The 25470-nt window shown below is 38.9% G+C and overlaps 1 protein-coding gene across 2 annotated transcripts; it reads left to right on the top strand.

The window, feature by feature from the left end:
• The first annotated feature begins 282 nt into the window (after positions 1 to 282).
• Positions 283 to 17957, top strand: LOC146461777 (metal cation symporter ZIP14-like). 2 transcript variants are annotated; one of them, XM_085086687.1, is made up of 10 exons: positions 283 to 565; positions 956 to 1243; positions 4644 to 5117; positions 5707 to 5878; positions 8113 to 8282; positions 9476 to 9676; positions 11403 to 11546; positions 13185 to 13470; positions 14146 to 14333; positions 16362 to 17957. In XM_085086687.1, the coding sequence occupies exons 1-10, from the start codon at positions 347 to 349 to the stop codon at positions 16503 to 16505; spliced, it is 2286 nt and encodes a 761-aa protein (XP_084942813.1). In that variant the 5' UTR covers positions 283 to 346; the 3' UTR covers positions 16506 to 17957. The 2 variants fall into 2 exon arrangements, with proteins under 2 accessions (XP_084942813.1, XP_084942812.1); XM_085086686.1 differs by having other exon boundaries at positions 286 to 565; positions 13182 to 13470.
• Positions 17958 to 25470: the final 7513 nt, after the last annotated feature.

Here is a 25470-nt window from a genome sequence, read left to right as displayed (position 1 = left end):
TCGCGTACGGGATATTACCATGGCTACGACAGTTTGACTGGAGTAAGAATTTCTTTTTCAATCAGAGCACGATTTGTACTTTATCCGTTTGCTCTCTCCAACAAAATGTCTGTATCTCGATAAAAAACTAACTTCGATTTTGAGACGACAGTACGGCTTTATAATGACGGCGTTGGGAGAAAATATATTCCGTATTGGGCTCCGTCGCTTCGCGACTCCACCAAATACGGAATATGTTTTCTCCCAACGCCGTCATTATTCAGCCGTAATGTCGTCTGAAAATCGAATTTAGTTTATAAATTCGACTATTATAAGGAAGTGGCGTGGGTCATAGACTCGTACAGAAATGTTTTCCCTGAAAATAAGCTTTCTTCTATGCTTGAAGCTGTGTTTTTTCGATTCTGTTCTTTCACACGAAAGCCGAAAACACGAGCATTACTCGTTCAAAGATCTCCGAGAGGCAGTCAATGGCGATTCGCTTTCGCCTGAAGATCAACAGAGACTTTTTGAGAAGCTGAATTTCTTGAACTGTTCCGTTAGCAAACGCAGCCAGGATTACCGACAGGTAAGCACAAGAAAGATCATTGATTCCTTCTACGAGTAAATTTTGCGTTGCGATATTTTTTCCCTGAAAGCTCATTAATAGCTTAGGTTTTATAGTTTCACGTTGTTTGGCAAAGCTAAAAGTATTGCCCACAAAAATTATGTATCTAAAGAAGAGACACCACGAGGTGAAGATCGTGAGAGAGCCGGGTAAGACATGAGGGGTGAATATAAACAAGGTTCTCAATGCGAATTACCCTGCGAGCAGAGGCCCTTCGATCTTCCTAGATAAGTTGGATAAATGCGAATCCATCAAAACGTCGAAGCGTAAGGGAAACGCAAACTTGTATTACCAAACACGTGGTTCCCTTTGACTCTCATATCCTTTGAACACTTTGTTTCTTTGTTGCAGTGTTTTACACTGACCGATCTACACAGCTTCGACGGATCAACGCTGTCAACTCTAAATTCCAGCGAATTTGCTGAAGTCAGTCCGGTGATTGTGTATTGCCTATTGCCTGCGCGTGAAAAGAATTCTGGTCATCAACGTTGCCAAATTTCTCCCAGGAACCATAGCGAACTCTACCTCTCGTTCGCGAGGAATTACAGTCATGGGAAACAAGTAGTTACACACCACGCTTTGGAGCATATTGTCGAGGAGATAAACAAAACGATTGGCGAATTTTTAACTGCGAAGAAGGTAGGCGATTTTGTTTCGCAAATTACTCAAACGTATCTTCCGGGAACTTTCTTTAGGGATATTTTGCACGCATATACACTAGAAATACGTGACTCGCAAAACCTCGCGAAGCTGGGGCTGGGTGGAAAGCCCTCTGAACTCGTATTGTAGCATCAAATGAGGAGATTGAAAGGTTTCTGAACATAGCAACTATTTTGATGAGCATGGTCTTTTCATAGTTCCACAGGCTAGTTTACGGTTGAAATCTTTTTCTGACACGACGAAATGTACTACGGGCGTGCAGCGCTGTCGTGTTCGATGAATTTATTTCCCACGGAAAATTATTTTATAGCGGCCACAAAACGTGTAATTTCTTCGATGCAATCTTTCCCAAAAAAGATTTCTGGAAGAAAGGGGAAAGATTCTGCAGAGATATCTCTATCCAGTGAATATTGATGAACATTGCAGTTGAACTTTGATCTGAACGCAAACTTTCCCGAAGTATGCAAATTTTGCTCCAGCAAACTGTTGACGCCAGTGTGTCACCCAACCTGTTTTTGCCAGACGTCATTCATACTTTGTTTTTCACTGTTGCTAGGCAACATTGCGGACATCCTATAAATATATAAAAAAATTTTTCGCTCGAATTCGTGCGGCTTAGCTCCGCTTGGTGTGACAGATTTATTTACCTTGCTTCGCGAGGAAAAACTTTTCACGTGTTTTGATTCCAATGGCTGAGGTCACACTTGAGATTTTACTGTAGTAAAAGGCGTGACTATGGTTAAAAAGGGTAGTTAAGTTAACGTTAAGCTGGTGACAGATGTGAATAATACAGACATTCCTTTGTCATTAATTTGCATTACTGATTTTCAAGTCAATGGCTTCATTCCGCCGTGGAGTCTGGGCGCATGATTAGACAATTGTGGCTCTTTTGCTTTTGATTTTTGCTAACCAGAAACCTCAGCGGTTTCGATTTCTGGCTCTTTGCATTCTTCGTAAATAAGGGCATGAGATTACAAGAGAGATTATTGCTCTAGCCCCTTGCAAGGAAAATCCTACAGCTGAGGAGATGGAGAACAGGCTTCACAGCACAGGCAGACCACCCTCTGCTTGTGTGGTGTAATTGCTGTTTCAAACTTGAGACTTAATATTGACGCGACACGATCGGTTGAAATTTTAGTGGAGATGTTATAGTTGCCTTTTACCTTTGTGTTGAAATAAAGTTTCAAGGAAAATAATGTTGTTTGAGTCACGCGTGGTGTTTTTTGCCATTCCGAGCCATAAAAACCTCTCTCTGGCGAGTTTTTGCTGGTACCGGCTAAAGGCCAGTACAGTCGAACCTGTATATAATGGCCACTCTCAGGACTTGAAGAACTGGCCGCTTAATACAGGATCACTAAAACTACTCTCTGGGCATTGTCTAATGTCAATTTTAATGGCGTATCATACAAACACACTTCATGCAAGGAAACAATAGGACAATCAACCGTCTTTCAAGTGATCAATACTTTAAACAAAGTTCAGTGCCAACTTGTAATAATGGTATAATATACGTAACATTGTGTAAAAGTACTATACAATAAATTGTCCTCTACTCTTCTACGGTATACAGTGCTCTATTTTTTGTGAGTTACAGTTAACAACAAAATACCTCATTCTGTCATTTCATAGTTGTTGCGCTCAATGTTCAATGTCACATGGCTGAAGAACAAGCTAACTAAAGAGGAATTTTTTGCTAAAGAATGAAGGATATTCAACACAAACTTATTTTAGTGTTCGTGATATGGTACTGTACTTCAGCACATTGCGGACATCTGAGAAGTGTTAACGATAGTAAACAGCTGAGTATCAGCTTACAGTAGCTTTGTACAGGTTATTTCTTTATAGTGATGCTGGATTGCATTTTAAACACAATAAAATGCCGCATAGGATAACATGTGGCTTAGTTTCCATTCAAGAATGGCCACTTAATACAGGTAAAAATAACAAGCAAAGCCAAACATAGGACTCCTACAGAGTGGCCACGGCCGCTTAATACAGGTGGCCGCCTAATACAGGTAACAAATACAGCATTTGTATGAACGAGCAGTCAGGACTTTGAAAACTGGCCGCTTAATACAGGGCTGCTATATACAGGTTCAACTGTACTTGAGAGAAGAAGAACAAGGCAGGCAAGTCGCCCCCAGCGACTGCTATGGGACACTTCTTCAAACCGTAATTGTCGCAAAATTTTAAAAATTCTTAACTTTTTTTTCGCCGGCCTCAGATTAACTACACATTTGGCCATGTCTTGGTCGAGTTTGGGCTTCATTCGTCAAATTTTCTCCAAGAAAAACAGAGCTCAAGTCCTCCAGGTAGTTTACAAACTATGATCTGTAGCAAAGTCAGCAACCAAAGGAATTCTAAACATTTGGTCCATTTTGAATCAGCCAATCAACACTTCGTGACCGTTACGTTTCAAATACCCTGCCCAAAGGTCGTGAAGTGTTGATTGGCTGATATAAAATGGGCCGCATGTTTAGATTTCCTTTGGTCGCTGACTTTTCCAGAGATCATAGTTTATAACCTACCTGAAGGACTTGAGCTTCGCTTTTCGCGGAGAAGATTTGACAAATGAAGCCCAAACTTGGCCAAGACATGGCCAAATGTGTAGTTAATTGGAGGCCGGTGAAAAAAAGTTCAGAAATTTTCAAATTTTGTGGCAATTACGGTTTGAAGTAGCGCCCCATAGCGGTTGCCAGCAGCAACTTGCCTGCCGAAATGTTCTAACCTTATAATATGCTGTAAAAGACAGGTCCAAAGGCCATTTTAGCACGATTCTCTGGTCGCTCATGGCATAAGTTTGAGCTTTGTTTCTATAAACTGTCAACATATTCAGTAGTCGAAAACAAATCTTTGATAAACTTTCGGCACATTTCATCAATGCTGCATCTTCTTCGACGGTTTGGTCATTTGTGAAGTATTGCTTGGTTTATAGTTCCCGAAAATATTACATCTGATTCATGCTAGAATGTCAAAAAATGTTAGCGCTTACAGTCTACATCAGGTATATATCTGCATTGCAGGCAGCTGTTTGCTCGTCACACAGTGCAATGTCATGGACATTTTAGAGGGGTGGGGAGGATTACTATGTCATGGACAATTTACGGGACTGGGTGAAGCTGCACTATGATCTGTTCCAACAGTGGGCAGATTTGTTCCAAGACCTGGGCCTTGTTTTCTCCTGAAATAAATAAAAATGTTATTCACCAACCTTAAGGTTGGTCCCTATTGGGAAAAAACTGTGCCCTCTGTCTTGAGTACCCAGGCCTCAGGCCATAGCTTAGTATCTTTCCCCTGTCCACTCCCCATGAAAGTGCCCCACCAGGATAGGGAGAGGACCGATGATCCATCTGAGTCTGTGTCACCTTTCTCTTACTAGTGTTTTTCTGCTGAAAGCATCATCAAGGAGATCAAAGAGGAGGAACACCATGGAGAACATGCTGGAGAACACCACGAAGAAGAGGAGAAGAGCCTTGATCAGCATGCCTTTGAGAAAGCTTGTGCAAGCATTGTCCTTCATCTGGTACAAGGATACTGTATTGAGGAAGGACATGGCCACAACGAAACGGGATCAAAACTGCCATCAAAAGAATTCTTCATCAAAGATATCTTCAATGGAAAAACTCATCTATCTGAAGATGACTTAAAGAAGATTACAGACAGCCTTGGCATAGCAAAAAAACCCGAGTCATCAGCGTCGTCGTCAAGTGGAGGTCATGATCATGGTCATAATCATAGGCGCCGAAGGTCAGCAGGGGTATTGTTGCCACAGCAGGAATCAGCAGCATCTCATGTTGTTCACCGCCGTGCAGTTGATGACCATGGCCATGAAACCAATGGAGGGAGTGGCAATGTAAGTTGTATGTGAATAGAATGTAAATGAAATCCTTTTGGTATTGCGAGTCACATCTAGGGACTGCATGTTTTGTAGCAACATGCAAATGTTGGAAATTTGTACATAATTATACACGTGGCTTTCAAGTGATTGGTCATACTTGTGTTATGACTTGAGAGTGAAATGTTTAAGTTACTTAATACCAATCACAGTTCATATACACTAACAGTACATGGTACAAGTCAGGTGTTGCTTACGTTGGCTGTGAAGATATAGAGATATTTCAGACCAGTTGAATTCTTGCTATAGCGTCCTTTCCTCTCTCTCTCTCTCTCTGTCTCTACTTTGTTTCCCCCTCCCTCTCTCCCTTCCATCTATGCTTCCTTCCTCCTTCAATCTGACCATTTGTCCTTCCCTTCCTCTTACCCTACTCCTCAGCTCTCTCTCTCTTCTCCCTTTTTCCCTTCCTCTGTCACACCTTTCCTTCCTCCGTCAGTCTCTCTTACCATCCCTCTATAGTTAAAACCAGTTTCTACAGTTCCCAGCCCACTCGTCACATACTTTTGGTAAACTGAGACTTCAAATATTTTCATCCTTTTGTTTTTAGTGTTACTCACTGGATGACATGCTGACCGTTTTTGACATCGATCACTCCACTGGAGCAGATAGTTATGACTTCACACAGCTTTGCCCGGCATTTGTGCAACAAGCCAAGAGTGGAGCTTGTAAAGATCAATCAAAGCAAACAAAAGCTGACCCAGACAAACATCTCGCCAAAAGTAAGTGTTTGGAATGGCAACTGCACCCTTAACTGGTGGTTGTACCATCGGTAATACACTTACATAATAGCACTCAATGAATAAAATGAGAACAGGTCTGCCACAATACTTAAGGACCGCGACATCACCCTGATTCAAGCAGTGACACAAGTTCATTAACCCTTTCACTCACAGGAGTGATCAATATATAATTTCTCCTTACATTACCAAATACATTATCAACCAGACAGGTGATGAGAATAAAGAAAATCATCAACTAGCTGATATTGTTAATAATAATCCATCAAATACTGGTCGATAAAGCAGTATCAGAAAACAACATACGCTCTAAACGTTTTTGACGGTAAACTGTTCTTAAACGAAATGTTCAAATACGCAAGCTCGTTGTTACATGTTGCGAAAAATATTTGAAGGATAATAACCACAATAGCCTCAATTTGGCTTTAAAAATATGCTCAGATATTTGTCCTTGGACATTATCTGCACCTCCAAGCTCACAGTTTTCCTCGAGCGAACTGTTCGCTTCTCAGAACAGATAATGTCGGCGGACAAATATCTGAGCATATTTTCGGGCCAAGTGGAGGCTATTGTTTATATATAATGTAATGTCAAATTCTGTAAACTAATTACTTTAAAAAGAAATGTATGGCAGTCAGTCAGGAGAATTAACATTTAGATCATGTGAGTGGAAGGGTTAAAATTGGCCATTCTCCCTTATCACAGAAATTTCAAATTTTTTATGTAGGCCTGATAACGCAAAACAATAATTATTGATACTGCTTGATACTGCTGGAAAGAGTACCTTAAAATTAGTAAAAAGGCCAAGTTTGAGAGTCTGGTCTTTTAAAGTAGCGAAGATATTAATAGTTCCGTGAATTCAGGAACTTTTCCAAACGTTTGTATGACGACGGGCAAACGTCTATAGAATTTCCAGACTTTACGGAGCCATATCTTCGCTTCTTTAAAAGACCAGATCTCAAACTTGGCCTTTTTACTACTTTAAGGTGCTCTTTCCAGCAGTATTAATTGTTTTGCGTTATCAGGCCTACATAAAAATTTTAAATTTTCGTGATAAAGGTCTATTCTGTTATAGTAGGGGCTTTCATTTCTGAGTAGGAGTACAAGGTTGAGTGTGAATACAACTTTCAAATTTCAAACCAGTCCTGTCCCTGAAACTCTCACTCTTTCTCGTTGTTTACAGCAGATAAGGAGACCCTAGAATTAAGCCTGATAAGCTTTAAGTGGTTATCTTGTCAGCTCTGCAGCTTTACAGCCCATAAAATTCTTGGCTTTGACTCTGCAAGTCCTCACAGGAACCCTCAAATGCATAATGTCATGAAAAGTAATAAATTCTTTCTTGGTAGCAAGCAGTCTTTTCCATCAAGCAATCAAAAACAATAATAATTCCAAAATGTTGTGCTCTTACTCAATCTCATACTCACAGTCAAATCTTAAAAGTCCCTAATATCTGAACTGAGGCAACACAAGGTGTTAAGTACAGCCAAAATAATCTTGTCTTCTCTACAGCTTTACAGCCCATAAAATTCTTGGCTTTGACTCCTAAAGTCCTCACAGGAACCCTCAAATGCATAATGTCATGAAAAGTAATAATTTCTTTCTTGGTAGCAAGCAGTCTTTTCCATCAAGCAATCAATCAATATGGTCCTTTATTTTTCCTGTAGTTTATGCATGATCCCACAAGCTTTAGACTGCCTATCATGTGTCAACTGGGTTTCCAGTTGTATGCACCCCGGATACCCTTCCATTGCTGTCTATCAGACATCAGACCGTAGAGCTCCTGTTTGATTGTTTGGTTTCTGCGTTAACCACTCATCGTGTGTTGATAAGGTTATTGCTGTTGTTGTTGATGCACAATTGATTCAGCTTTTGAAGAGGTTTTGAAAGTGGCATTTCATGTAAAGACTGTCACTTGTTGGTAAATTGATTAGTAAAACATGTCAAAAGAGTGCTTTTCAATTGAGTGTTGAAAGTGATTTGGTAATTGCTTTGGTTTTACTCTACTTCACTCTGTGATTTGTTAGCAAAACTCACACCACTTTTTCAGCCAATAAGAAGGTTACCTGTATTTGTTTCGAGTTCTCATTGGTTCATTGCTGTGTTTGCATCTCTTATGATTGGCCAGAGTAATTACTTTGGGTTTAGTTTTACAACAGTGAAATGAAAACCGCTGTAACATGTAACTGATGACCTTTGTGGTTTTGTTCTATTGATAGTTTGGGGTTATGGGTTTGCTGCAGTGACCATTATCAGCCTTACATCTTTGGTGGGTGTCGCTACCATTCCGTTTGCCGGAAAGAAATTGTACAAGAACATCTTGGCCTTGCTGGTGGCACTTGCTGTGGGAACCTTGTCAGCAGACAGCTTACTTCATCTGTTGCCTCATGTAAGCACAGTTCAGTAAATGTTCAAGTTTGATAAGCCTTGTTCAGAACATCAACTTGTTGTACATTTTTTGCTTACATGGAGAAATAGGAAAATAATAAGGTCAAGCGGCCTCTCCAGTGTGCAAACAGAAGATCAAGTGTGGGAATTTTCCAAGTGGGGGAGGGACTCTTGTAAAAAAGTGACGGGGATGATCGTCGGAAGTTTTGAAAAGAACCCCTAAAAGGTGACAGAATTCTGTTTTGTGGCGAGGTACAAAGTCGGTTGACTGACATTAGTTTTTACTTTGGTCCTCATACTTTTTTCAGCTCAATACCCCAAAAGGTACCACCGTACCTCTGACAGAAGGCATTTCAGATTTTAGCACCCTAATGGGTACCAAACCACAAATTTTAACACCTAAAAGGTACAACGATCACACGGGTCACTTTTATATGGGAATCCCGTGGACAAATTGTGGTAAATATATGTGAGAAAGCTTGTGTTTGTCACTTTGCCAGACTTCAAATTCTGCCTGTCCTGAGGGGCAGTGACTATACAGCGTAAAAGATAAGGAGACAGTCTGGGAGAGAAGGTGATGGGATGCGGGAGAAAAACATGTAAGATCCAAGGAACGTGGCATTTGTGTGAAGTGGTGGAGTTTGGAAGGAAACGGAAATTTTTTATAACCTTGTAAATATGTTTTGCAAGATTAAAAGCATGAGGAAACTGAAGGGGCAATCATAATTATTATTTTTCCCACTTCTCTCCATATTTATCCCATGCCACAGAGAAGAGAGCTAATCAGAAAGCTAGAAACCCATTGCATATTCTGCAGCATGCAATGGGTAGTATTCCATGAAAAAATCCTGATGTTATACCATGAATATCCCACTCATGATTTGATTATTCTTTGTATACACACTCGCCTAAAGGCGAGTGTGTATACTAAGAAAACTCAAGTCACCTGTGGGATATTTCACGGTATGCCACTCAAAAGCATTGCGTAGCTACAAGTAACTGTATATTTCATATAGAACTATTTGGGAGAATTTCTTTCAACATCAAGACATTTTGTCTTTGGCTTCTTTTCCTTATTCTCATCACCAATATGTTTGATCAAGTAATGATATTAAATGCCGGTTGCTATTGAGGCCTAAAGGGTTAGGGAGTTTCCCCTGTGATGATAATTGTGTTTATTTGATTATTGATAAGGCGTTTGGTCTTCATGCCCATGGAGAACATGACGCTGCTGGTGGTGGCCATGATGATCATTCAGAAGACACTGGATTCATTTGGAAGGCTTTAGTTGTGCTGGCCTCTGTTTATGCCTTTTTCGTGTTTGAAACTCTGATGCATTTGGCACTAAAGAGCAAAGTTGTTGAACTTGGCAGCCACAGTCACATTGACGCTGAGGTCAGTTATTACACATGAATGGGAAATTTTATTGCGTTCGACGTAAGAAGAACACTTCCTAATACGGATTTGAGTCGAGATTTTATGGGACTTGTCGTGGATGGGTGGATAGATCTTGAGATGCACATCTGGCATCCACCGCTTTTTTTTTTTTTTAGGGGCGGATGACATCACAAAGAGAGAGCGCCTGGGATTGAGATTGGCCTGGGCTTGTTTGACCTGTGACAAACGCACTCTCTAATCTGCGATTATTACTAGTTTAAATACAGTGGTATCTCGATTTCTTGAACCTCCAGGCAAAATGCTAATTAGTTCAAGAAATAGGGAGTTCGAGAAATCCAAGGTGGCATCAAATTACACTTAATTGGCCGGGTATTGTTTGCTGATGAAAAAATACATCCTTTTTAATGTAGATCTTGACCTTTATTTACAAACAAAATGTACTAAAAGACAAAAACAGACCATAGCAGAACACATGTCCTGTAGAGTCTGTATATATTGCTCACTCAATTTAGCTGAAATAATTTGCGATAATTTGTTACATCTTTGCAACCGGGAGCTGTGGTCTATGATTTAAGAAATGTTCCTGGTGCTTTAGCGCAGATTATCGAGGTGCGCATCATCAGCAAAAAAGCTGAATGTGTTAAGCATGCCGATTGCCTGGCACAATTCACACTGTGTTGGTGGTTTGGGTGGTTCGTCTACAATCACAATCTCATCCTCATCTATTTCTTCTTCTTCCTCTTCATTTACATCTGCTGAGTGGTTAAACTCTGCTAATATATCCTCATCAGTTAGGAGATCAGCTACAAAAGTAGCCACATCACCATCACATTTCACAACAATGCCAGTTGTTGCAGTCTCTGTTGCAAGTTCAGTCATAAGTTATTGACATCCACACTAAGTGGTTTCGAAATTTTCGCACGTTTGAGTTATCGAGGGTCAATTTGTCCCACGGGAGCCAAAATTGGTTTGAGTTACTGGGAGTTTCAAGGAATCAAGGGTTCAAGAAATCGGGGGTGAAATTATAGAGCTTGAGTGAGGCAAATCCAAGGGAAGCAAGGTTTGGTTCGAGATATTAGGAGGTTCGTGAAACCGAGGGTTCGAGAAATCTGGATTCCACCATAAGAAAAAACTTGTATCAGGTTTTTGGGCAACCTCTAACATTTTCCTTAGTTATATAGCTTACAATTTCATTGTACAAGAGTATTGGCTTAGCATTGATTTGGTCCCAAACATGTTCATTCGTTTCTTTAGGAATGATTAGGTCATCATCAGCAAAACTGTTGTTGATAGTGAATGTTTTGTAATTTTAACTTTTTAGAGAGCAAGATTTAATTAAGTGAACGAACAGTGTCTGTTGTTCTGCTTTGTTGCTCTCTTTTCAATGTGAAGTGACACCGACTCTATATTTTGGCCCTGGTTTTTCTTGAAAAATAAGCTAAAACTAGCAAAACAACAACAACAACAAAAACAGCCCGATGCCCACTTTTGAGTAAAATAAAAAATCAACCCAACATTTGATGCAAGATGATTTTATGTTTTGTTACCACAATGTCTGAAATTAAAACTGGATATCCAGGGGGTTGAGTAGTCGAGGAAAAACAAGTTGGGCCAAAATGGGCATCATTAGAGCTTGCACATTGCCATAGCAATAGCCAACTAGTAAAAAAATAAATATTCCAGATTGTTTTGTTAAAGGCAAACATTTCTGTTTTTGCGACAGCTTCCTGGGCCTTCCAGTCGGCACATGAGTTTCAAGAGGAAAAGAACTTGTTCAGAGTTGGAACATCATGAAGGTGACCTTTCACTGGGGAAGAGTGAAGAGAAATTGCCAGCAGGAAATGGTGACATTGTTTTGACAAATGTGGTGAGTAAACAATAATATGTTGGTAGTAATCAGATGCAGTGTCAAGATGAAGTCTTGTCTTCTTATTATACTGTATTCCTCTTTTTAGGTCCTCTGGGGGGGGGGGGGATAAGTTTAAATCACACAGTGGGGAGATGGGTGTATTTGAAGGGAAGGTGGGGATGGGATTTCAATAAAAAATAATTTGTAGGTGTTAATCAGACTGTTGTCAAGATGAAGTTCTGACTTGTTGTCATACCACATTTCCTCTTCTAAGGCCCCTTGGGACTTAGTTAATCAATTAATTAATTTATTAATTAATTAAGCAGAGATCTCTGTAAGCCTTGGCAACCGGCGAAAATTGCGGGCTAGTTGTCCTTGGCGCGCCAGCTACTCTGATCCAATTAAAAAAAAAAAAGTAAGTAAATACTTTTTTTGCATCCAACGGCAACCTTTCCATTTGCGACGCCTACTTTCCCTTGGGTAAAAAAATGTTTTTGACTGGATAAACTTGAAAGTTTCGTCGAGAATTTCGCCACACAATCGCTTGAATCTGCTTGCAGACGTCAATCGAACGTTCAGCAAACGAAACAGGCTCAGATTGCAAGGCAGTGGTTACAGACGAAAAACACTCCATATTAGACAACATACTATGTATTCCAACACGTGCAAAATGCGAGCGAGCCAGAGGCGCATGGAAGGCACTTACGCGCCTTTATAAATTCCTCTGCCAGCTACTCCATTTTATTCTCCTTCTACTCCAAAATTTCGGGAGAACCCTGAATTAAGTTTAGGTCACACAAAGGGGAAGTAGGCATGAATATTAGAAAAGGGAGGGGAAGGGGTTGCCTGTTAGAGGGAGGGAATAACTATTTCTACAAATGCATTTACTGATTACTCACATTGTAACCAAACACAGTGATTGTGTATACTTCTACAGTGACAAATAAAGGTGTTCACAAGTTTTTATGAATGTGTGTCTTACAAGTTTATTGCTGCCACAGCGAGGGAGCCTGAAGCGACCGAGCAAGGCAGCAACTCTAATCGGCACAGAAATATATGTATGGGCCTTGTTAGAGCTTTCTTGTAAAATGCAAAGGATTGTGGTTAATTTTGTGGGCACCACAAATTTTGTGGAGGGATGAGATATGAAAGCAGTAACCTAGCCTATACCCCTTCCCCCTCCCCACCACAGAAGGCCATTAGTACTTCTGTGGGGTCAGGGGATCTCATAATCCAAAGTTATTGAGGAAAGTATGAATCTAAAATTGAATTTCTAGAGTGGTGGAAGTTCCAAACCAAACAAGCTTCTGTGGGAGGAGAGGGCCGGGTAATTTTATGAACAACACAATACAAACTATATGAAAGTGTATAATTTATGCACTGCAGTTATCTATGCAACCAGCTAAATTGGACTCGGAACATGACCAGCCCCCACTTGGCTTGATAGCTCAGTTGGTAGAATACTGCCCTGGCTTCACAGAGGTCATGGGTTTGAATCCCGTTCAATCCTGAATTTTTTTTCAAGTTTTTCTTTTCCAGATAACTGTGAGAATCTTTTCTTTGATACAATCTAAACTGTTAGCAAGACCTCACAAGGCCTAAATTATGTGCACACTTGAGTGATTAATGAGTCAAATTTCTTGTAATCTTCAGCAGAATGGTAAAGGCCACTTGGAGGATCAAGCTGATGGAGTTCCACAACCTGCAACAGGCAAACCAAAGAAGGCTTTTGAATCTACCTGGTCACGGGTGTTTAGGGACAAGGAAGGAAAAAAGAAATCCCTGAAACAGATATCTCCTGTTGCGTGGATGATTATAATAGGCGATACACTTCATAATATAACTGATGGATTGGCCATTGGTGCTGCTTTTAGCGCTGGGATTTCTGGAGGAATAAGTACCTCTATTGCCATATTTTGTCACGAACTTCCTCATGAACTTGGTAATGATCTCTAACTGCTGTTAACTTTGTTTAACCCCTTAATCCCTAAATATCAGCAATAAAGTTCTCCTCACTGTTTCACAATCTTTTTGTTTCTGTATTTGAAGGGAGAATTTGTCAAAACATCCAGACATATTATTATCCGACTGCCATTTGTACTGTTAGAATAACAAGCAAAATGAGCAAAAATGTGATGTTATTTGCACAGTTAGTTATTTTTACTGTAAAAAACTGGTTTGGGGGTTATTTGTACAGTAAAAACTGGTTTCTATTGTTTGGCCACTCATCTTACTTCAGGTTTTCTTTGTAGTTTCCTTTGCTATTAATGAGAAAAGCTTAACTTGGATAATAAATCTCTTATATCAGATGTTTTGGTCTATAGTACAGCAGTATACTATACATCACCATTTTTTTGTGTCAAGAACCATTTTTTTTCCTTTGTGAAACAAATAACATGTTCTTTTATTGTATGCTAAAAGTCACTTTTAGTGCATCCTGTTCCCAAATGTTACTTGATTATACATGTAAAATGACAGCAACATGATCCATTTATAAATTTTCATGCGTATGGGCCCAGTCTTCCTTTGGGTCAGATCTATGACATTAACTGCCACTTTAGACCTTTCTTCATGTCAATTTTCAATATTCTTTAACAATGTTTTGTTTCGACCACAGGGGATTTTGCTGTCCTGCTAAGAGCCGGTATGTCAGTCAAGATGGCAATGCTAGCAAACCTGCTGTCTGCCATGTCCTGTTACATTGGCTTAGCCATTGGTCTTTCTATTGGTCAACAAGGCGACGTACGATTCTGGATCTTTGCTATTGCTGCTGGGATATTCCTTTACGTAGCATATGTTGACATGGTAAGAGACTTGCTTTGACCGCTGTGATTTTTTATTCTAGGGGTTGGGGTGGGGGGGGGGGGGGGTACTTGTTAGGGTGATTGCACCTTTGGGGAAGTTGTACTATAGGCATGTGCAACAGAGATTTGGGAATTTCCAGATGCAACTTACCACAATTTTGTTTTGAATCAGGTTGCATAAAAAGGGTTCACTATCTGATTTTTTTCAAGGGAACCACCAGGTGGGAAGTTTAGGTTATTCTCAGGGTTTATTGTCTCACAGTAGGTGTTATTTTGGAGAATAAAATAATGTTTGAGCTCTAATACAAGCTGCACCTGCAATTTTAAGCTTTACGAACAAGAAGTCGTTTTCAGCTTATACGCGGGCCACATTTGACTGAGTGGTGCGTAAGCCTACAATCTTTTAGCAGTGATAACCTCCAGCATCGCTAATTCCCCCAAATAGATAGATACAGAGATATAGTGAGGCAATAAGTAACCACCAGATAGAATTGCATTTCTTGCAGTCAGAATGAAATACAGAGGAAAACGACATTTGTCGTACGGATGCTTTTTGTAATCACCGGGCTTTAATTGTTACATTTTCACCTTTCATTTGGAGACAGAAACCATTTGTACGGTCCTAATGTGTATGTGACGCCAGGTCAATGACGGATCGTAATTTGCGGTATGATCTAGAGAAACGTTACGGATCACGCGTACGTTACTCTCAAACGTTTTTCAATGTTCCGCTGTTTATATTTTTAAATGAAATTCAGAGGAAAGCACTGGTTATTCACCTTTCATTTGAAGACAGAAACCGTCTCTACATTGATTGTTTTTCAATAGTAAACGTGAGACAGATCTGTATCTGTCTTGGCCCGCGGGGTCATAGAGTGATTTAGTTGCCAAATTTTCGGTTAAACGATATAACCCTTTCGAATTTTTAAAGTGCTAGTAATGAAAAGATGAAATATGGATGGTTGAAAAACTTCGAAAGTTAAAAGATGCACAAAAGACACTATAAAATAGACATATAAACAGATTAAGTTTCTTCGCCTCTGTTCATCGCATAAAGTTTAAGAGTCTTCGCCTTGGAAATAGAAAATACCTGTCTTGGTAAGCGAATGTCGTTTAAAAATAAATTCTATGGGGAATACGTCTTATTTTTAGTCATTTATTTTTAGTCATCTGCCATCCTGTTTGTGACTCGTCATGTGTTGAACTTAACTCGGCGCCTCACGGCCCGATTACATACTTGGGGAGTGTATACAATATGCGAGTCAGCGAGGCATGCGAGGCAGACGTGCGAGGGATGAACAAAAAATTCCTCGGACTGCCAAATTGGACGAGGCCGTAATTTTTCTCATCCAATTATTTCCAAATTGGACAGCATGTAGTCCTATTACATATACTAACCTGAGTATGCCTCACATCATGTCGCATGTCTCGCTGGCGCGCAGATTACCAAGACCCGTACAAAGAACGCGACCGAGAACTTAACTCATGGCCCAAAGTCTTATCTCTTGGCCCATCGCGACCTCCCCCCCTACCCCACCCCCACTCCCCCCCAAAAAAATAATAAATGAATAAATAAATAAATAAATAAATAAATAAATAAATAAATAAATAAATAAATAAAAAAGATCTTGCAAACGCGACCGAGAACTTAACTTGTGCCCGAGTACAAAAAAAAAATAATAATAATAATAATAATAATAATAATAATAATAATAATAATAATAATAATAATAATAATAAAGAATTTGCAAACGTGACCGAGAACTTAACTCGTGCCGCCTTATGGCCCGAGTAATGTGTGCTCTATAGCACACTTCCATTACCTGAGCACTCAATGGAAACCAAAATTCATCCCAGAGAACTAGCCTTCAAGGTGGCCTGCCCAGCAGTAAATTAATGTGAATAGTATCCAGGGGATTTAAGTGAGTTTTTGTTTGAGATAGGAAGGGAGTTTGATATAGTTGCTGTTGGAGATGGTGGGAGCCTGTTGTATGTTGCATTTTAAGAGTGTTGAATTTTCTCTCTGTAGCTTCCTGATCTGATGCACAGCGAGACATTACAGACAGAACCTCTTGTCACATTTTTGATGCAAAACATTGGTCTGCTTCTGGGATTTGGCATCATGCTGATCATAGCCTTGTATGAGGAGGACTTAATGGCTGTAAACTTCTAGCACAGTTTGAAATCTGCCTTCTTGCAAGCAGCCTGCAGAAGTATATTTACTCCCAATTACAGTAGCTTGTCTGAGCTCTTGTTACATAACTCTAAATAACTCTGACTTTTGTATTTATCTGATCCAAAGCTCAGTTAGTGAAACAGTAGAAGTTTCAATCATGCTTTCGACATTCTTTGTGTTCTGGCCCCAGTTGTTCAAAGAGCGGATGACGCTATCCAGTGGATAAAATTTATTCTAACCAATACATTTTATCAGCTGGAGAGCAAAAATTTATATGCTGGATAACATATCTACTCTTTGAGAAACTGGGGCCAGAATAATTCCTGTGTTGTTCTTTCAACACCTGGCAGCCTGTTGATTGTAAGTGATGCTGAAAGAGCACCAGTGTACCCCGGGGGGGGGGGGGGGGTACTTGGGTTCAGTTTTGCTGGGTATGTGCCGCTGGCCTCTCAGAGCCCCTGCTTCATTATAGTCTATTTTGTGGCCAGTTATAGACCCCATCCTAGTCACTTTTTGGGAAAATGTAATTTTCGCGATCCCAACTAAGTCACCTCCTATTTATGCATCTACTTTCAAGAACGGAATGTAATGCGAGGTGATTGTTATATTTAATAAACAACAACTTTCTGAACTTTTTAACCGAGACCATTTTGAATTCCTACTTAATAGAATTTTCTTACCCCAAAAATCCGAAAATGTGCGACCCCATTCCAGTAACTCTATTGAAAATGCAACCCATTCTAGTCAATCGAGTCGTGAAAAATGCGACCCCATCCAGCGGCACATCCCCATTTGCCTCTTATAAGGAAGTACCCCCCCCCCCCCCCGGGCAGTGTACCTTCAAGAAATCGGGATGTTTGCATAAACCTCCCACTCCAATTATAGATATCAATATTGCTTTATGCAACTGAGCTCTGGACATGCAGTGCAACATGATGGACAATTCTCAGAGTACACCTCAACACTGTGTTGTATTTAACGTTTCAACGATGTAATGAACAAGAAATGTTTTTTTTTTACTTTTGATTATTTAAACATTAACCCCTGACCAACAGGTTTGTATTTCTGCTAACACTCTCTGACTCCAAGTTGAAGGATTCAGATATACTGAAAAAGTTTTCCTACCAACTTTTTTGGGAACTAATAAGGGGGTAAGCTATTGTAAATCAATATTTAGCATAACTAAGGCATTTTTCAAAAAGATAACTCTTTTAAAGACCTAGACGTCAACTCAAAAATTTTGTTTCTTTTTAATAGTATAGACCCCTTCATTTGCAGATCAGTTGCTGCTTTCATTTTCGATATTATGAAGTTTAGATACAAAAGGTTATTTCTTAAGTAAATCGTACTAAAACTTGTAATTTTTTACATTTGAATAACTAACTTAGGTAATGCCATGTATAGATATGGAAATACCTGAATAAATTGTTGTTGTTGTTGTTGTTGTTGTTGAATAGAAGATACATGTATGACCTACATTTATATATTTCTTCTTAGGGATAATAGCATAATACTAGAAAGTCACGTCATTACACGAAGCAGCTGTCTCTTAATTTGCAACACAATGATAACAGAATGGCTTTGGAATTTTCAGAAAACATGTCACACGCGTTACAACGCAATCGCGATCTTTCGAAAAATACAAGACTATTTTATCTTTCTTGCAACTCGCAACGCAAGTTTTCATCGCGGGGAAAGTTTTCAAGGGGGGTGTTATACGCGCCATTTCGTCCGCAACTTGTCGTTGGAAGTTTTAGGAAAAGTTGTTTCGTGTACTGAACCGAGCGATTTCCATCCTCAGGGTTGGTTTTCACTAGAGACGTAAGCATAAGCACAGATAGAAGTGTGCATACAAACACAATGAAACCCAAGCGAAAGGAAGAGAATCCGAAATGTTTTGATGCTTTGCCCTTGCCTATACCTGCGTTTGTGCGGCTTGCGTCACTGGCAAAAACAAGGCATCATATGAACAAGCGGTATTTGGAAGAATAAAATAGACTGAGTTGCACTTAATGTTAGGGTTATGTGGGTGACTATATGGTACCTTAACATGAATTACTTGCCCAATTGGGCCACAGGTTCCTGGCCGGAACTTAAACCTGTCTCTGGGTTATCAGGAAGACAACAAGAAAATCTAATGCGCTTATTACCAAGAGATTCTAAAATAGTGGCTTGGGGGAATTCTAGGTTTTAATTTTTGGACGAAAATAAAATACTCTACACATGACTTTAACCTTAACAATCACCTTTTAAATATAAAATGCGTTAATTGTATGTATTCAATGCGAACGACAACGAAGTTGTTTGATTAAAGAAGGACCAAGAAGCAGCGCCGACTGGTGAAAATTGTAAAACAGCAACAGGTAAGAGGAAATATGTAAGCAAAACAAGCACAGTCTTTCAGGGTTAAACCAGTCACTGTTCTCTTAGTCAACTTCAAATCGAAAAATCGTAAATCGTCTGTCGTGTTACTGATTGTCTGGAAGGAAGGGGACAGAATACTGGAAGAAAATAAATCGGATGGTGGTCTCTCCGCTTGTTTAGGTAATATAATTCGAGCGGATGTTAACGAGAAGAGGGAAAATAAACTGCTGAGGCGCTGGCAAGAAAGATAAACGTTTCTTCTCGATCCATTTTTTCCCCATTTGCCATTTGCTATCCGCTTTTCTGAGGATTTGCGTTAGGAGGTGAAATCGAGTGTTGAGTAGAGAACATGTCGACGCTATTTCTCGGCATTACTCCGTAACGTTCATCTCACCGAATATCGCTTTTTGCCGGGTGAATGTAACTAAAAACAGATAAATAACTAAATATTTATGAACAGTTAATGAAAAACAGGAAAAACAAAATACAGCTAGTATTACGATTGGTCGAAGATATACTTTTCAAGCCGGAGCAAAGCCAAACTGCAAATGTCCATTTCGTAAAGATAACTGACTTGTCAGGAGAGTCAATGTCAATGTTTCCAAAAAGATCAAGTCTACCCAGTGAAACAATCCTCCGTATTCTTCATCTGCCTGAATAGTGATTTATTTTCGTAAAAATCAACGTAGCAATTCCATCAAATACTATCAAAGGTAGTCTTCTATGGTCTATACTCTTATAGCCCATAAAATGACGCCATGAAATGTTCAAAACTTTTCACTGAAACCACTTGAGTTTTGAACATTTTACGACATCATTTTATGGTCTATAAGTGTATACACCATACAAAACTGCCGTTGATATGTTAGTTGTATTTCTGTATTTCAATTTTTCAAGCTTGCTGATAATCAACTGATGGTTGTTAGGGGTGGTTAAGGTGTAGAAAACTTTACAACGTAAATCGCGTGTTTTCAGTGAAAATTGCGAAGGTCCGATAAAAAGAGAACGTGTTCGATAACGCTATATTCTCGACTGGTGGAATGATCAAAGTGCATCGTCATTAATTACTGTATGGTACAGGGAAATAAGTATATATATATAGCGTTGTCATATTATGACCAAAGGAAATTACAGATTTCGCAGAAAATATCGCAGGAGAGACGCTTGCTATCAAGTTAGGAAGTCAGTAGTTAAACAAGAACGAAAAACAGTAGAGAGAAATTCCCACTTTAGTCTATAACCGATTGCCACTGGACCACATTTCATCTATAAGACCTTTACTTTCTTTGTTATAAGTCTACCGCTTGCTGGTTTCTATTTTAAAAGAGAACTTCTCTTTTACCTCAGCTAAGAATACCGTCAGCATTTGCGTTGGTCTAATTCCCAAGCTTCCGTTGCAAAGTACTTTTTCAAGAGATGGAAAGGATACGATTACGCAGGTATGGTAAATATTGGTCATTTTATTGACAAACTTAGGGAGGCGCTCAGAGAAAACATGAATAGGTAGCAAAAATATTTCCAGGGTGAGAAAAGCAGCTCAATTTTCCTTAAGATAATCTTACTTGAAAGGCTACCAGTAAACAAAAAGAGGGTAGAGTTACAAACACAGAGAACCCAGTTACGGTGCTTGAAATCACTATAGAGTCTTATTGTGCCACTACGATCAAAAATTTCCATCCTTTTTTCTTCAGCTTTAGAAAGTAGGATTGATAAATACTTACAACGCCAAATTTTACATCGAAATTCTAAAGGGAAGACCAGTTATTTTAATCGCGAAGTTCAGCTTCGCTCTGCCGCCATTACTCGAATCGAAAAATGCCCGTGAACCACATAGAGAGCTGGATCTAGTTGCACCAAGGGGAATATGACGTCATACGCGCACAACAACATGGCCTGCTTTCCAATGTTCGATCTCGCTGAAAGAATCCACTTCTTTTTATATTAGTGGCTCAAGGGCCGTCTTTACCACAATTCTTTCTACAGTTCATTTTTTTAGCAATTAGTATGTTTTGTTTTCTCATTTTTAACTCGTGAATGCGCGTAGCGCAATGAACGAGTTATAGCAATAGCTGACTGTTGACTTGGTCGGTCGGTCGGCAATCTCGTACCCAGAGTCCTCAGGCTTTTTGGTCAGCGGGGCGGCGCCAGGAGAGACTCTGGGACAATGGAAAAATATCATTTTTTTGATTGGTCGTCTGCATAACAATGGAAGACCGACAGGAAGTCCGTTGGTCATTTGCGGAAGTTAACCAAACCGGAAACCCCCCTACCAACTTTCCTTGTTTTGGAGGGAGATTTGAAATGCCAAACTCGGAGTTTTGTAATTTTTATGTGTGTGTCACGGTTATTTTATTTTATTTTTTTCACACCAAAAATTAGAAACACTCCAATTCAAAGACAGGTTTTGAATTATGTCAGTGAAACAATTTCTAGCCGGCTAAACATCAGCCGTTTTATCGTAGGAAGTTTGCCACTACTGTCATACGACGGTAAATCACGGCAAAATGCAAACAGCTTAAACTGATTACTGTTGCTGTTATGAAAAATTATTTTCGGAAAAATATCATTGGTCAGTTTGGGAGAAAAAGCGGTAGGAGAACGAATTGGTGAAGCCGTTCGCAAGTATGGAAACATTAAACGTAATAGAGAGGACATTGGTGTCGTCAACGTTGTGAATAATTCGAACATGTTATTTACTAGTGAAGGTTATCATGGAAAAATAGAGAAGTTCTTTAACATCTATAAATTTTGTTGTGGATAAAAATTTGGAGATGACTGATCTGTTGTGGAGTGGAGTCCATCTCAGGTTTCCGTTTCGATTAATTCCCTTTCGGTTTTGCCACAAGGGAAACGCTGAAGACATCTTCACGATGATCAAACGCCGCACACGAGAGCAAAAGTTTCACTTTTTTCAGTCACGGCCCATATTGGCCAGTTTGCCATTTCAGGCGGAGGTAATGGTGTGTTGAACATTTTTCTTAAATTTTGAGAGATTTTGTTTTGAGAAATTTTGTCAGATTTTTTTCTCACTGTTCCATATTCCATGCAAAATAAGAACAATTAATTATTTGTCCTAAAAAGTGTATAAGGCCGTGGTTTTAGGTTACCTTCAGATGAAGTTTAATCTCAAATGTAATAGTACATACAGATTTGAAGTTTACTTTTACAGTATATAGGGGCAGTTGAGAATAAAGACTTGTTGCCTGTTACTCACAACCATCTTCTCTGCAAGAAAGTCAACACACTGTGACAGTGAAGAGTCACCCAACTTGACCAGTCAAAAAACATGTGTAGATAAATATACTGAAGCCTAAAGCTGGACTTCGAAATGCAGAAGTACCTTAAAATCTTTACATTTATTTATTTCCCACACGTACACAGACAAACAAATAAAAGAAAAAAAAACTCAAGTAGTGGAGAGGATCAGGCTCAATAAAAGATACCATGAGGCTTATGAATATTAAGCCTCCCCAATCTTAAAACTGATATACAAAAGTTATTACATAATATATTGCTTGGAGTTTTTTTATAACTAAACAAATAATGTACACTGAGTTTAAAATAAAGATGGCAAAAATTTGAAGGTAATGATAGTTTAATTGTACTCTGTTAATGTACTGACATTAATATGTAAGTAAAAACAATCTAACTTTTTTAAAATATTATTTTTCCCTTCATCTGACAAAACATACAAATACTCCATATTTGAAGAAGTATGAGACAAGGAAACTGTGGGTTCCCTTGTAGACAAGTGTGCAATCATGCCTAAAGTACCAGTTGTTGAAAAAAAAAAATAGATGAGCGGTGGTGTGACTTTCTGACTTGTGCTATATGTTATAAGGAAGAACACCAAGTCTTCCCTTAAAGGGTTCAATTGGGACGCTATTATATTGAGGAGATACAAGAGAAGGCCCCTGCTCGATTTCATTCCACTGCAAGTGTACCCGTTGTACATAAACATGGAAGCCAAGTACCCCAAGTTTGTGTGGCATATGACCTGCAGATAATGCTTGCACAGCCTTGTGCAGAAAGTGACCACTTTCATCATAATTATATCCTTATCAAACACTCCACTTGTAATTGGTAAATTTACTGACATGATTATTTTGGCAGTGGATGGATTTTACTGAATAATTTGGTGAAAACAACCCCGTCTATCATTTCTTCATGTAATATTCATTCGTGTAATTATTATTGCTAGTAAATATTAGCAAGAAATTTGTGGTAGCCAGCAGGTTTAAGCATAAAAATTATACTTCTCAGTGAATCCTACCGTTTATTGTTATTTTGCACTGATAATCAAACAAAAGAAAAACTTTCAGACACTACAATACTAGCTTGCAAAAAAACTGCATTCAATATTTATTAAAGAGTGACAAGTCTATAAAATATGTTGAACATTTCAAGGATTCCAATATGGGTCCTTTACTCCCTTCCCCTTCCCTGTTAAGGGGTAACTAATAAAATTATGTGTAACCATTATCTCATCAAGTATGTAGAATTCTTAAGTATAATTTGTTAACAAAACTGTTAATTATAGAGTGATTATAGATGAAACATGAAGTTTTACAGTCAATGCTTGTTAGACCCTCCCCCCCCAAAAAAAAAAGAATTACTATTCAATCTATCTTATGGGTTAAAGAAACATCACTTATAGCCTTATTGTTTTTTCTGCTAACCAGCTAAAAAGAAATTTGAAACATCTTTTTAGATATAGTTTTGTAACTGATGGTATGACAAATTTAAATGATTTTGAATTATTATTTTGAATGTGTATTTCTATTGTTCTAGACATTTGATCGATGCAGCTGATAAGGCTTGGTCCAGTCCCACAAACATTATGCAATATGCTGGATGACTTACATTGTGGCCTAATAGACAATCAGAGCCCAGGAAGGGCTTGAAATAAGAGTCACGTTTGACAATTTTCAGTTTTAGTTTATAGCTAACATTATTGTCAAGGGACCACAAATTCCCACAAGTGCTGGATAATTTACACAGTTCAGCAAAGGTCTCACAACACTGTGCCAATCATTCAGGATATTGGGGAGTTTGACAATAGTAATCATCTGTCGTCAAAGCAAGAGCTGCAAGATCAGAGAGGAGATTATATTATACAATTCAGCAGAGTGTTGGTTGAGTATAATACTTCCCTTGCCTAGCCTGAAGTCAATTAAACGTGTGATACCAAATCACATCACCATCCAGTACTCAAAAGAAATGGCAAATCCCTCAGCAATTATCAATTTACCAGTAATGTGCCCTAATCAATCAGAATACATTAGGTAATGTGTGTCAGTATCTGAGCTATCTGACTCAGCTCTTACTTAAAGTGTGCACTCCACAACCAGATGAAGTCAGGACCCACCAAAATTATTTCAATTTATAATATAAACACGATTTCCCCAATCTTTCGACCCCTTCGCTGTGCTTCCTACACTGCACCCAAAATTACAAGAGAACCCACATAAGATAGTTTTAAATTATTTTACCTTGATTACATGTATACAAGAACAGACTAAGGAGATTATATGCACGGTATAGACATTTACTGACTAAATGAAATATAATATAGTCAGGTTATCAACAGTCTAGCTCAACAATCACATTATAACCAATTTACTGATGAGAGGTGGCATGATCACCACTCTCCATACAGTTCTCATATAATTACTCTGTGGTAAGGCAGAATAGTTAACAAATTAAACCTCAACACAACTCACTATCCTTATTTTCAAAGCCTGTTGACACAATTATCCAATCTCTGTTATACTACTTCATTTTATTTCTAGATACATTATTAGTATACCTGGGAGCAACTCTACAGCACTAAAAGCATGCAAGATGTGAACACTCTCTATCAGTTTTGCCAAAAGCTAGGCAAAAGGAATGTTGATTCAGAAAGAAAAACTCCAAAGCTGCTCTTGAATTCATGGCATGTATTAAATATGCTGATGTTGAAATTGTACTAGCTTGCACTCGAACACATATGACTTTCTTAAATTCACTTTAAGAAAAGCGTACACACAATTCAGTCTAATAAAATTAACAATTTTTGGGACAAAAAAAACCTTAATTTACGACAGTAAATATTACTAGTACTAATATTAAGAGGTGATTTAAATTATTGTCAAATGGTAACATGTATGTGTTCATTGAATCCCATTTGGACGTAAACTGTTAAGGGAAGGGGAGAAGGTAATTTGAACATAAATTCAATACACAGTCAGCTGCTGGTTCCTTTTTTATTTGTAAGTATAAACAGTAATAAAGAAATATGTTACTTGTCTGTTGTAGCAACGTCGAATCAAGTCCACCTTTCGCTCGCTCTTACATGAAAAAAAATCCAGTTGCTTTGATCCGCTCTTACGGGAAAAAAATCTACTTCCTTTTGATCGCGTGGAAAAATCAATTTTGGCTTTCTCGAACACTTTCAAGACCCGATAAAACCTTCAGGCCCAATAACAATAACACGGCTGCCTTTTTGGGGCATTTGACTTCCGTTTTAATCGTAAGCATGCGCACTAAGACCGGAATCCCACGTTTTCTGGGATAAGAACAATCTCGTCCCCAGAGCCCGCGCGCGTTTTAGGCCAGC

The sequence above is a fragment of the Pavona decussata genome, unplaced genomic scaffold (genome assembly GCF_977016875.1).
Source record: "Pavona decussata unplaced genomic scaffold, jaPavDecu1.1 SCAFFOLD_195, whole genome shotgun sequence".
Taxonomy (NCBI): Eukaryota; Metazoa; Cnidaria; class Anthozoa; order Scleractinia; family Agariciidae; genus Pavona; species Pavona decussata.
The sequence above is the reverse complement of the archived record's forward strand: the minus strand, read 5'-3'. Positions and strand labels throughout refer to the sequence as shown.